This window comes from Kogia breviceps, chromosome 5 (genome assembly GCF_026419965.1).
Source record: "Kogia breviceps isolate mKogBre1 chromosome 5, mKogBre1 haplotype 1, whole genome shotgun sequence".
In the NCBI taxonomy this organism is placed as follows: Eukaryota; Metazoa; Chordata; class Mammalia; order Artiodactyla; family Physeteridae; genus Kogia; species Kogia breviceps.
Window position 1 is genome coordinate 144,174,379 of NC_081314.1, and position 14,018 is coordinate 144,188,396.

The 14,018-nt window shown below is 47.9% G+C and overlaps 1 protein-coding gene across 7 annotated transcripts in view; it reads left to right on the forward strand.

Moving 5' to 3' along the window:
- Positions 1-9,833, forward strand: part of IGSF5 (immunoglobulin superfamily member 5) — a 45,174-nt gene extending 35,341 nt beyond the window's left edge. For 5 of the 7 annotated variants that reach the window (XM_059063977.2, XM_067035138.1, XM_067035139.1 and 2 more), the window contains 2 exons: positions 23-96; positions 7,670-8,663. In XM_059063977.2, the coding sequence (XP_058919960.1) occupies positions 23-96; positions 7,670-7,765 (170 nt within the window). In that variant the 3' untranslated portion in view covers positions 7,766-8,663. Of the gene's footprint in view, positions 1-22; positions 97-7,669 lie in introns of all 7 variants that reach the window. The other 2 variants (XM_067035137.1, XM_067035140.1) reach the window with 2 other exon arrangements.
- Positions 9,834-14,018: the final 4,185 nt, after the last annotated feature.

Here is a 14,018-nt window from a genome sequence, read left to right on the forward strand (position 1 = left end):
TGAAGTCATTTTTCTGTTGCAGAGACTGCTTCTCTCCCTGCAAAGTCCTCTGAATTCGGTGTTCCAGAACAACGTGGCAGTAGGCAACTGCATCAGGTGATTCAGACCTTCTTCTCCCTTTTTGCTACCTAAAAACTTTTTTAAGTTTGGACTTTTTTTTTTGCTACTTAAAAGCCCTTCCCCCATGGTAGGTGATTACATTACATTCATGATGGACAAATGTGGCCTTTGCTCGCCTCCAAGTCAACGGGACAGCATGGAGGAATGGGGCTGGAACATGCAGTATCTCTTTGTAGTGGGTTTTTTGGGGAAAGAGCAGAAGTTTAATTGGGGGCTGGTAATCTTGAGGTGTCCGTTAGACGTCCACACAGACGTGTGGGGCATGCAGATGGGTGTGTGAGTCTGGGGCTCCCGGCAGAGGCACGATGGCAGGTGTTCCCGGTTGCTAGGCAACTTCTGATGGGCACCTCGCCTACGAGGGACATTAAACATAAAGAAAACCATCCGTTAGGAACCGTGAGGACACAGCACGTTCATTTCCAACACTGAGTTAGCATTGGTTGTCACTCATGAATGAATTAGAGTTCATATGCAGAAAATATGATTCTTTATGATTCTTTATATCCCCAAATCATATTATATTTGTTATTAAACAAATGTGTATATAACCAGGACCATTTTCTGGCCTGTGCGTCGTCAAAGGAGAAGTTCTTGGATGCGATTTCTGCCATAATGTCCCCAGTGGGCGTTTTCCCCATTTAACTTTTGGGAAAGCCAGGCTCACAGATTGGGTTTCCGGCAGCTCGCTGGATCAGGTGGCCTTGGCTTTGTTCTGCCTTGGAGTTGCTACTGGCCCGAGGAGCTACTGCTGAGCGTGTGCCTTCGAAGCCCCATCTTTCCTTCCTGGCGTAGATGTTCACTTGAGTTTCCAGGCGGCTCCAGGCTGTACTATTCCTTCCTACCGTCGGGATTCAGCTCCATACATACAGCTGGCCAGCGATGCGTGCCTCCCAGGCCTTTTGGGGGGAAGGGGAGCTATGACTGATGCTCAGCCGTGTATCGGGAGGAACGAAATGATGCTATTAGTGGCAACCAAGGTAGCCAGGTGGGAAGACGTATGAGGGGCCTTCACAAATGCAGATGGGCCTACGTGACAAATGGTGAGCCCCCGGGATGAGCTCAAGCTCCTTCCTCAGGCGGAGCGGCAGGAAAATAGAGACATAGAATTCTTGCCATCAAGGCTGCTCTCTTGGGCTCAGATGTCTTTTGGCTGTAGAGATGCAGCTGTTTCTCCTTCGAAGGGCTGGTCTCTTGACTAAGAGGTGATGGGTGAAAGGGAGTAATCGCCGGGCTGTGAAGGACGTTTCCTGTCCAGACCCCACGACTGGACCTGAGTGGGGAATGCGGTCTGAGGAAGCGACTCTTTCTCCCCCAGCGCCAAGCACGGTCACCCTAAGAACACAGCTGAGCCAGCCTTTACTTCCGTGGCCTTTCTGTGGCTACCGTTTTTCTGTTGTGTGTCTTTCCACCTGACGGGCCACAGCGCTCAGGTCTGCAGTGGAGGATGCGGCAGGTGGGGAGGAGATACAGAAGAGGGTCATGTCAGTTGATTCCCCTCCATATAAATGAGGAGAAAGGGAAAGTCTAGATGCATTTGGATACAGGAATGGAGGATGACGTTTGGAGCTCTGAATGGATGCTCTTAAGCCTGAAGTGTTGTTTTGAAAATATACAGGGAGGGCTTCCCCGGTGGCGCAGTGGTTGAGAGTCCGCCTGCCGATGCAGGGGACGCGGGTTCGTGCCCCGGTCTGGGAAGATCCCACATGCCGCGGAGCGGCTGGGCCTGTGAGCCGTGGCTGCTGAGCCTGCGCGTCCGGAGCCTGTGCTCCACAACGGGAGAGGCCACAACAGTGAGAGGCCTGCATACTGAAAAAAAGAAAAAAAAGAAAGAAAGGAAAATATACAGGGAGAGAAATGTAAGAAGTTCCTGCTACTTAAACATGTCACTGGTTAAATAATCTATTGGTGGAAAAAGAACAGTGGCCATTGAGGTGCTGGGCCACGGGGGCTGGTAACACACATATCTGTGTTTCTGGACGTGTTTATAAAGCTACTAGGGAAGCAGGGCATCTTGGCCAGAGCACCAGGGTCCTTAAGAAACAAAGAGGATGAAAGGAAGATGAGCTGTTTTTGCCTGAGCTAGAAACTGACAAAGGGTTTTTATTTTTTATTTTTTAATTTTTTTTACAGTATGCGGGCCTCTCACTGCCGTGGCCTCTCCCGTTGCGGAGCACAGGCTCCGGACGCGCAGGCTCAGCGGCCACGGCTCACGGGCCCAGCCGCTCCGCGGCACGTGGGATCCTCCCGGACCGGGGCACGAACCCGCGTCCCCTGCATCGGCAGGCGGACTCTCAACCGCTGCGCCACCAGGGAAGCCCAGGGTTGGTAAATAGCTGGATTTTTCTAAGCGAGGGAACTTGGATAAGCACATTTATGAAGAGGCCCATGTTTGGGCATTAAGCAAAGGGTGCCTTGCCGGTGTGGGCCCAGGCACTGTGTCCTGGGTGCCCATTTGAAGAACCTGAACGCGAGATGGGCTGTGAGCCGTGCTTCCCGTGAGGCGCTTGAAGGAGGGAGAGAGCTGACTAATATCATCTGATATCACTTCTGTGTGGAATCTAAAGACATGATACAGTTGAACTTATTTACAAAACAGAAATAGACCCACAGACATAGAAAACAAAACCATGGTTCCCAAAGGGGAAAGGGAGAGGAGAGATAAATTAGGAGTTTTGGATTAACAGGTATGCACTACTATATATAAAATAGATAAACAACAAGGTCCTACTGTACAGCACAGGGAACTCTACGCAATATTTTGTAATAACCTATGAGGGAAAAGAATCTGAATATGTGTACATTGGGGTTGGCCAAAAAGTTCATTTCGGGTTTTCTGTACCATCGTATGGAAAAACCCGAACGAACTTTGTGGCCAACCCAATCTATGTAATGGAATCACTTTGCTGTACACCTGAAACGAACACGACATTGTAAATCAATTGTACTTCAATTTTTAAAAAAAGGAGGGAGGGAACAAGATTGTTGGCAGAGGAAAGGGCTGGGCCTTCAGTAGGTCCCTTCTGTGTCCTTATTCCAAAGAGGACATAGTCCGGCATCTGGCCACGGAAGAGCCACCGGGTGGTCAAGCCATAGCCTGTAGAAGCAGGTCCAGGCAACCCTTAGCCAGAGGTTCCTTTAGGACTTGCCAAGGCCAGGCCTGCAGCCCAGCCTGGTCTGTGTGGTCACGTCCCCTGCTGTGCAGGCTCAGGCGGACTTTCCTCAGAACTCCTTAGGCCACGGAGCAAGGACAGTGCAATCTGTGCTTTCTCTCCTCATAAACTTTGTCCGTGTGCAATGAGCTTTGCTCCCTGGAGGGCCCAGGACAGGCAGCTGAGAGCTATTCAGAGCCCCGTCCTTTGTCCTTTCATCCTGCCTTCCTCTCCGCTTGTCTCTGTGTCACTCATTTTGTCCACTTTGCCGTCCTTGCTGCTGTGGGGTGTGGCCACCCACGTGGGCCTCAGGGGCCCAGAGCAGGTGCCCAGTGAGACTCCTGCCCGAGAAGCTGGCTTGTTAGAGTTCGGGGTGGTTGGCTACAGATGACACAGTTTTGCAGAAAATCTGCGCTAGGCTCCGGTCCCGAAAAACCCGTCAGTTAAACCGGGAGATCTCAAGCTGTGAGTCAGCCTGCAGCAAAAGCACAGCCCGGGCTCCATCACCGTGGAGCTGGTTGGGTCAGATGCGAGTCCTGTGGGGGGAGCATGACAGCAGCTAAGGCCCCTGCTCTGGATCAGCCGGTCTCACTCAGGGCACGGCCATCTCGGCTTTGGCAAGTACCACACCTCCCAAGTCCACACGTGCGTGTTCTCTCCACGCTGCCTTCTCTTCTGCTCGGCTGGAGGCTTATTTGCCCTCTGCATCTCAGGAGGTCTTACGTAGTGGACGGCCATTGACTACACACAGTCTGGCACAGCATTCTGGGCATTCCTTACACAGTAACTCCTTCCGGTGGAGAATGCTGTCAACGCCCAGCACTGTGCTGTCACCAACAGGGCGACACCAGGAGCCCGTGTGCCTATGGACTGATCATCACGGTAAAATCATGACCAAAAATATTATTTGACAAACACAGACGAGCAGGCAACATTTTGGTTTGGATCCCTGAAGAAAGATACATGATTCCAGGTCAGGCTGCCATTTTGCTCCTTCGTAATCTTGGTCACTTTGGGTTTTCTTCAGGGCTCTCTTGTTCAGGCATGATCCAAGAAAGGGGAAACCCGAAGGGCCTGGGGTGCTTAGGGGGACTCATCGCTGTGGCCTTTGGGATGCCCAGGCTCTCGGCCCCCAGCTGCAGACTTCCTGTCTCAGCAGAGCTGGGGAGGCAGGCTGGGCATCTCTGCGTTTTAGAGCCAGCCGAGGGGGCTCTGACACGTGGCTAGATTGAAGGGTTATTGGCTGCATTGTAGTAAGAAGGCAGTGGGGCTTGCAGGAGGGGAGCGTGCGACTTCGCCAAAGATGGACTTGCCTACTTTGTCATTTCGCCCCGTCCGGTATTTATGATTTGCTCAGACTCCCAAGGCGTTCATGGTAACCGCACCGGGCACAGGCTGTACTGGACGCCCCCCACCCCCACCCCGCCCCGGGGTCGATGGTGCCTGTACTCTTGCTTGGCATCGTGTGGACTCGCTTGCAAGGAGAGAAGGCCCTGGGGTCTGTGGCCATGTCCACTCAGAGCTGAGCACAGGTGCTGAGGAGCGGGTGGTTTTCGGGGTCACTCCCACCCAGAGTTCCACCAGCTGTGTCTACATCCGCAGGCTGCAGAGAGCCTCTACGTGCTGCGTCTTCATCGTGCACTGCCAAGTATGATCTAAATTACATCCTACACTCAACAGTTACTAGAACAGGAGCCTGGATTCTTAATGCTTTAGGAAGGGGTGAAACCCTGTCTGCCACGACACCGGCCCCCCATGACCCTCGCTCCTCCAACATCCTTCCCGTTAAGGTCCGGAACGCCAGAAAAACTGGCTGGCCTTCTGTGGAGGCACTGTGGTCAGAGGCCACAGGGGACCATGGCTGCTGAAGACCAGGTCCATTGGGAGTTGCTGGCTTGTAAACCGTGGGAAGGCGCCCCCGCTAGCCGCCTGGAGCACCTCCCATGCTCATCCTTACCTCTCAGCCCGCTGCCTTGCCTGGGTGCCCCGTGAACTTGGGGCTCTTTACCAGAGGCTGAGATGGAGAAGCCTCGTTCTTATCACCAATGGGCAGAAATGGAGGAAGTGTTTCCTGTATCCTGGGTCCCAAGGAATGCTCACCGAGCGTGGAGGTGCAGCCAGCACCTAGAGACACACTTAGCTGGGTACCTGCTGATTGAGCCGTGGTCCTCAGTACAGAGAAGCTCTTTGGGGGCAGGGGACGGGCCTGTTAAAATGCACGCTCCTGAGTCTCTTCCAGACTTTCCGGATCAGAATCTCTGGAAGATACGACCGAAGAAAGGTCATTTTTACCTTGTTCCCCAGGCAATCTGCTTTAAGGAAATTGTTTTGTGGCTCAGCGTGAAAGCAGACACGTATTGCATTGTTTCTAAGGGAAAGTAATTCTGAGTTTTGGGGGTTTGCTTACATCTGTGCATTTGGAATGATCGGTGTTCACAACCCCGCTGCATGGAGCTGGCCACAGGGCATGGAGGATCCGAGATGCTTGTGGTGGGGCTGTGATGAGGGTCAAATGGAAGCGTCTCGGCACCAGAATATTCCATAACCGCGTGGCACCATAGCTGAGGAACACTTTTTAAATCTCCCATGTTTGAGGTGGGTCGAAGGCACGTCACATTCAATATATATGAATGATAGAAAGAGGATTTTGGGCTGTAGAGACCCCAGATCATGCACTAAATTTTAAGAAGGCTCAGAAGGTAAAAAAAGAGGCTCATTTTCCAAACTGACATAAACCAAAACATGACACTTTTCTACATTGATTATTTCTATCCTGGCTGCACCTCCAGTTAGGATATATAACACTGACATTATTTTCCAGACAAGAATTTCTGTTGGGGAAGTACAGATAGCGCAGGTGAACTGCCCACGAAACACACTGGCACAAAACTAATAAATAAAATCAGAAATTCTTTCTGAAAATTACAGTTAGTGGGAAAGGGAAGCACCTTTTATTTTGATAGGAAGTCATAGGGTTTGCAAATATTTTGCATCATGATGCATATTTCAATCAAACGATCCACCTTTCCCTCTCCTTGACTCGCTGTCAGTCCATTTTTCTGGCTATCTCAGGCAGCTCTGTGTCTTTCCTCCTGACTCTTTCAGTTTTGGGGGGTGAGCTTATGACATCTTGAAACCTGGACGACGTCTTCCCTGCTAATCTTTTCCCCATCGAGGTCAACGGAAATAAACTCTTGATAAACTTAGAAAACAGCAATGGTTGATGCAACCATGTAATGGGGACAAAAGGCAAACGACAGCAAAATTCCCAGCCATCATCACAGCAGAAGCACTGTCTTTACGGTGCGATGTAGCCCCATCAGACCTGTGGGGCTACATCCTTGTGTGACGGGGAGTCAGTGAATTAAAACCACGAGTCACAGCGTGATTCCACCCCCCAGACTTGCTGACGTTCCATGTGATGTAAATTATTTACGGTGCCCAGTTACATTATTTAAGATGTTAGCTGCAGCTCGGGTCCCCTGGAGTCTCAGTCAGCATCCTCAGGGTGGCAGGAAAATACGCTGCGTGTATTTTGTTTTATTTATTTATTTATTTTTAACGTAAAGGACAGGTGACTTTTAATTAATTAGTTGATTTCGTTTTGGCTGCATTGGGTCTTCATTGCTGCACGCAGGCTTTCTCTAGTTGCGGCGAGCAGGGGCTACTCTTTGTTGTGGCGCGTGGGCTTCTCACTGCAGTGGCTTCTTTTGTTGTGGCGCACGGGCTCTAGGTGCACAGGGTTCAATGGTTGTGGGACATGGGCTCAGTAGTTGTGGCGCACGGGCTTAGTTGCTCCGCGGCATGTGGGATCTTCCCGGGCCGGGGCTCGAACCCGTGTCCCCTGCACTGGCAGGTGGATTCTCAACCACTGCGCCACCGGGGAAGCCCACTGCATGTATTTTAATAGGGCAACACTCTCCCACAGGCACTGCCCCGCAGGAGTGAGCAGTCTGCCTGGTAGTACATTTCAGAATGTAAGAGCCAGCAATACTGTCCGAGGAGACAGGTGGGCGATCGACATGGAGTCAGTTCTTCAGTTTTGCTCCTTTCCTTTAGAAAGAATGTGTGTCATTTAAAGAAGGTTAGAAATATTTTACATTTTCACACAATGGTGAGAATTTCCGTAGGAATATTGAAAAACAAAACAGTGAATCTTTACAGTAATTTGCCTTCATAAAAACAACGGATTCTTTGAATTGGATCGCTCTTTAGGCCCTGAACTTGGGAAACATCTGCAGTGTGTGTGATTGAAAATCATAGAGGAAGGACCTGTGTTAACATCTGTGGTCTTCTCTGCACCCTCGTTTTATCTTAGCTGACGAGTTGAGCTTCCTTCTCAAGTGTGCCATTATGGTGATCTCAACCAACTCAATCTACCCTTTTCTCTCTGTCTCCAGGGATTTGATCAGCACCAGTTGGGCCCAGCAAGTCGCCCACAGGTTTCCTTTAACGTGGCCAGTCCTAAGAAGGTCAGGAATGTGACTTTGGTATAGTACAGGCATCCCTTTGGCTCCACGTGGCACTTGGCTGATGACCTACGTTGCGATGATATTGTCAGTGCTCATGATGATGTCATCCCTGCTCTTGATGATGTCATCATTGCTCACAATGGTGTCGCCATTGCTCTCCATCATCCTATGGCTGGGCTCCAGCTTTGCCAGCATGACTTAGAAGAAGCGATGTTGGCATCATCGGAATGGATATTTTATACGGAGGGAAGGAATCCATTTTCCCAGCTTCTAAAGTGGAATTTGACTTTTAAAATGTTTCGAGATTTCAGGGAATTCCATCGTTACTAAGTAAAAGCTGCAAATTCACCATGATCATGCTTCTCATCACTCAACACTCCTGCTGGCTAACCCAACAAATGGTAGATAAGTCTACATCCCACCAAGACATTTAAGAAGTTTTTATTATCTGAGCCCTTATGACGTGATATTTATTTATGTTTACTATGTGAATATTATTGCATACTATCTGTGAAAAAAAGAGGATAAAAATTAGGATCAATCAGACATCTAAAATTGCCCAGAATGGGGAGCTCCCTGGTGGTCCAGTGGTTAGGAATTGGCACTTTCACTGCCATAGCCCGGGTTCGGTCCCTGGTCGGGGAACTAAGATCCTGCAAGCCGCGTGGCGTGGCAAAAAACTAAAATTAAAATTGCGCAGAAAATCAGAACTTACAGGTTATAAGTAATTTTAAATTCTAAAGCTAATGTGTACCTTGAGAAATATCTCATTGTTGAATATTGACATGAAGACATTCATTTTTATCTGCTCCCTTATCAGTCTTGTTCTCTTGTCTTCTGATGAGTTAGATGAGAATTATGTTTTGTGGGGGACATACTCCAGCCATGAAAAAAACTGGAAATGGGCAATATGTTCTTTCATAAATAAAAAGGAAAACACCAAAAAACTTGTATTGCTTTTCTTAACTCTTTACTCTTCAGGGGGTAGTTTAAAGAATCATAGAGCTCTGGAACCAAGAATTTTCCAAGAAACGAAACAGAGACCTCTATAAAATTGTTTTTTCTTTTTTCATGTAGAGGTTCTCAGTGTATTTCGCTGTCCACCCCATCACTTCATATTTAACGTAGAGGCTATTATTTGGCTGTGCTCTGCACTGGTTGGAACAGATTTGCTATGATGGTCAGTAATTAGCAACTGCTCTGGGCCCCCAGGCCCAACCACGCTATAGCTGAAGTGGAATTCGACTTTTTTTTTTTTTTAACATCTTTATTGGAGTATAATTGCTTTACAATGGTGTGTTAGTTTCTGCTTTATAACAAAGTGAATCAGTTATACATATACATATGTTCCCATATCTCTTCCCTCTTGCGTCTCCCTCCCACCCTCCCTATCCCACCTGTCTAGGTGGTCACAAAGCACCGAGCTGATCTCCCTGTGCTATGCGGCTGCTTCCCACTAGCTATCCACCGTACGTTTGGTAGTGTATATATGTCCATGCCACTCTCTCACTTCATCCCAGCTTACCCTTCCCCCTCTCCGTGTCCTCAAGTCCATTCTCTAGTAGGTCTGCGTCTTTATGGAATTCGACTTTTAAAAGTGTTAAGATTGTGGTGAATTCCTTGAAGTTACCTGGTAAAAGACACAAATTCATCGTGATGATGTTTCTTATCACTCCCCACACCTGCGTGCTAATCCAGTGGTAGGGAAGTCTATACAGGCAGACCCTGGAGATGTTGCAGGTTTGGTTCCAGAACACAGTAATAAAGCTAGTAACAGGAATGTTTTGGTTTCCCAGTGCATGTGAAAGTGACATTTACACTATACAGTAGTCTATTAAATGTGCCCTAGCACTATGTCTAAAAAACAATGCACAGACCTTAATTAAAAAATATATTCTTGGGCTTCCCTGGTGGCGCAGTGGTTGAGAGTCCGCCTGGCGATGCAGGGGACGCGGGTTCGTGCCCCGGTCCGGGAAGATCCCACACGCCACGGAGCGGCTGGGCCCGTGAGCCGTGGCCGCTGAGCCTGCGCGTCCGGAGCCTGTGCTCCGCAACGGGAGAGGCCACAACAGTGAGAGGCCCGCGTACTGCCAAAAAAAAAAATTTTTTTTCTTGCTAAAACATGCTCACCATCATCTGAGAGTTCAGTGAGTTGCAATCCTTTTGCAATAGCCACATCAAAGATCACTGATCACAGGTCACCATGTCTATTGAAAAAAGCTGCACAACCTAAAAGTTGAGAATTATGTTTTACTTGGCAGACTCTCTGAGGACGTCAAGCCTGGAAGGCAGCCTCTCAGTTAACTCTGAGGGACCGCTCCAAAGAGGGCAGAGTGGAGCCAGGATATATAGCAGTTTTGCAGCAAAGAGCAGGTAGTTGGAACATCGAAAAGTTACTGTTAATTAAAGAAAACCAGACACCTCAAGCTAAGGAATTTAGTGCTTTTCTATGTATGGGAAGATGCAAGAGTCTGGGCCTATTGCAATCTTTCCTTCGATGTGCACCTCAGCTCTCTGGCGCCAGCATCCTCTTCTTTCCCATCCTGAGTCCCCTCGGGGGCACCACTTGGGGGGCTGCAGTGGCTGAGGTCTTGATGGCTGCACCACCCTTTGTTTGCTGATATGGCAGGCAACGTTTTTCATCCACAACCATAACGATCATAATAATAATGAAAAAGTTTGAAATATTGCAAAAATTACCAAAATGGACTCAGAGACGTGAAGTGAGCAAATGCTTTTGGAAAAATGGAGCCGATAGACTTGGGTTGTCACAAACCTTCAATTTGTAAATAATTTGCAATATCTACATAGCACAATAAAGCAAAGAGTAATAAAACAAAGTGTACCCGTATACTATCATGATTTTTAAAGTATTTCTTCATCATAAGTCACATTTGGTCTCTACCCTGGACCCCCTCCCGTGAAATGACAAATAACTCAAGGTTTATTTGCTGGTACAACGTGGGGCTGTGTTCTGTACTGTACTGTTCTGATTGGTCGGTGCCCCTACACTACCCACTCTGATTGGGTGGTGCCCGTACACTATCCATTCTGATTGGGTGGTGTTCCTGTTTTTTTTTTTTTTTTTTTTTAACATCTTTATTTAACTGTTTTACAATAGTGTGTTAGTTTCTCCTTTACAACAAAGTGAATCAGTTATACATATACATATGTTCCCATATCTCTTCCCTCTTGCATCACCCTCCCTCCCACCCTCCCTATCCCACCCCTCTAGGTGGTCACAGAGCACCGAGCTGATCTCCCTGTGCTATGCGGCAGCTTCCCACTAGCTATCTAATTTACGTTTGGTAGTGTGTATATGTCCCTGCCACTCTCTCACATCGTCACCGCTTACCCTTCCCCCTCCCCATATCCTCAAGTCCATGCTCTAGTAGGTCTGTGTTTTATTCCCGTCCTACCACTAATCTCTTCATGACATTTTTTTTTCCTTAGATTCCATATACACGTGTTAGCATACGGTATTTGTTTTTCTCCTTCTGACTTACTTCACTCTGCATGACAGACTCCAGGTCTATCCGTGTTCCTGTTTTATGGGTTGTCAAATAGTTTGTATATGCCCGCTACTTTGAGGACCCTAAGAAAAAGATCACCTCTTCTAAGACTGTGTCCCGAATGTGAGGGAATTGGTCACTATTCTCTTTAGTGTAGAACTAAAATGCAAAATTTCAAAGCACCATGAATGTAGCTATATCACTTCTGTCACCTACAAATTGGCACTTGCCATCTAGATTTACAAGGATTAAATTATGAGCCAACTGCAGCTGCTGACCTTCAACACCGTCTGAAAGGAGTTCAGGGTAGAGATCAGGAAGGAGGCACTCTGTGCTCTAGAAAAAACTGGCAGAACAGGCCTTCCGATAGTTATTTTCAGGAGATGATTTTTATGAGCCTAATTCTTGCATCTCCACATATCTAGAAAACACATGAAAATCCTTCATGGTGACGTCTGCTCCTTGTGACTAGCAGTAACCTTCACGAGACCAGCAGAAACCGTCTGCAAAAAATATGCGCTGGATGGCATGGACTCCCCCGTCACCACAAAATCACATATGTACTGACCTTCTCCCGCGCCTCTTTGGAGCAGTTTCTCAGAGCTCTCTGAGATGCTGTCTCCTGGCGTATACTCCTCATTTTGCCCCCAATAAAACTTAACTCACAACTCCCACGTTGTGCATTTTTTTCAGTTGATACTTTCCAAAGAGTCCTTTTTATGAGAAAAATGGACAATTCAACTGCTTAAAAGTGAGACTCTTGTTTATTATAATAACTTCTTTACTCCCTGTCAATGTCATCCTGTCTCCTGCCACCATCCTTGAATGGGTACCAGTCAAGGATAAAGCCCAGAAGGAAGGTTCAGGAGACCTTCTGGTCTCCTGTTAAGCAGAGCTGTTCAGTGAGTGAATTCCATATTCTTTGCTTCATAGTTTACTCTCCCTAAATTGCCACAGAACAGGGATCCCGAGACAAAGCAAATGTCATGTCATTTACGCTTTTTGTAACCTTTACAGAACCTAGCATTCTGGAGGCACTGAGTAAATATTGACCTCAAACAAGTCAATATTGGGAAACGCAGTATATTGAAGCATAATGAATATCTGCCACCTGCCTGCTATAAGAATTGTATTCTTGTGGTTATTTTAAAAGTTGGTGGGGGGTTGCATGTAGAATATAGTTGAACTTCACGTTTTAAACTCTGGAGAACAATGCCAAATGATCTTCAGAGAAATTTCTTCAATTTGCTATGTGCTTGGGGAATCAGTCTATAATATTTTTTCATTTATCAGGCTCGGGAAGTTTTCCTGTGTCACAAATAAACAGGTTCTTTCTTATAGTAGCTTATTCTATGATTAAGTTTTCTCAAAGGGACCCCTGGCTAGTTTTTATTTTGCAAGAGGTATGGATATTTTATAAACAAAACTATCTAGAGTTGCTCTGTCCAATACCATAGACACATGTGGCTATTTGCATTTAAATTATTTGAAATTAAGTAAAATATAAGATTTATTTCCACAATCCTACTCGCCACATGTCAAGTGCCCAATACCACGTCTGGCTAGTTGCTGCTGTATTGGACACGTAGATTACAGCCTTCATTGTTGCAGAAAGTTTTTTTCTGGACAGTGCTGACCTCGAGCTAACTACTTGGAAATGACCTAGATGTGTCAAGGGTGGGCTCTTCTACACAAGCACGCAATCCATGTTTTCTCTCAGTGTTATGTCTGTGTACTTGCCAGTTTCTATTTAGGAGTCCTGCAAACCCCAGGGCAGCTCTCAACTGATAATGGGATTTTGCTGATGTGGTAGATTTATCTCTCACTCCTGCAGTGTAGAGAGCTGAAGCAGGCTCAAGGGGAAGGGGTGAAAGGAGTCAAAACATCATGGCCAAGGGTGTTTCTCAGATAGATACGGCTCTCTGCTCATAAATGGCTGATGAAGGCCCAGATGTATTTAAACAAACGTTCCTCAAAGCCTTGAGTCATAAAAGGCTACCCAGGGAGACCGCACCTGCCCACGCTTCCAAGGGTCTTTGACCCTGGTTATGCTGTCAGATTCCAAGCCTGCCCTATGGAGTCAAGGGTCTTTCATCGTTTACTTACGAGTAGGACTCAAGTCATAATGTCAACACATTGGAGGTAATTGGAGAGGTCCAGTAGAAGCACTTCCTTTGCTCTATGTGGCCCTGTTCTTGGAAAACAATTAGGGGCATTAGAGCTGCGTTGCCAGTTCCCAGGTGGTGATGACCTCAAGGTGAATGGATGCTGCCGAGGATACAGGAGGTGCTGTGTCAGCATCTGGGCCTGCCATTTCAGTGAGTATGATGCCCTTGGGGAAGAACACGTGTCCTGTGCAAAGAGGGAGGAGAATCCTCTCTGTGGAACAGATGAGAACGTGGAGTTCAGAGACGAGAGGACTAGGTGAGCGGCAAGACACGAGGGAGGGTTCAAGGGCACGTAGGATGGGGGAGATGGCGGTTCAGCAGGCCTGTGAAGGATGTGTATGTCCGAGGAGCTGTCACCATCCACAGGGCTGACGGGGTAGGAGGGGTGGCCGGCCCTGTAAGGAGAGGATCTCTGACGGTTGCTGGGCCACAGGTAGAGGGCCACAGCCAAGCCCTGGAAAGCTGGCAGGGAGGGAGTCAGGTGACAAAGAGGCCACCTCCCCGCACTCTCCTGCTCACCAAGCTCATCCAGAGCCAGGGGTCCAGGGAGCCCACTGATAGCACCCACACGGGGTAGAGAAGGGCAAGGGCGGCCAA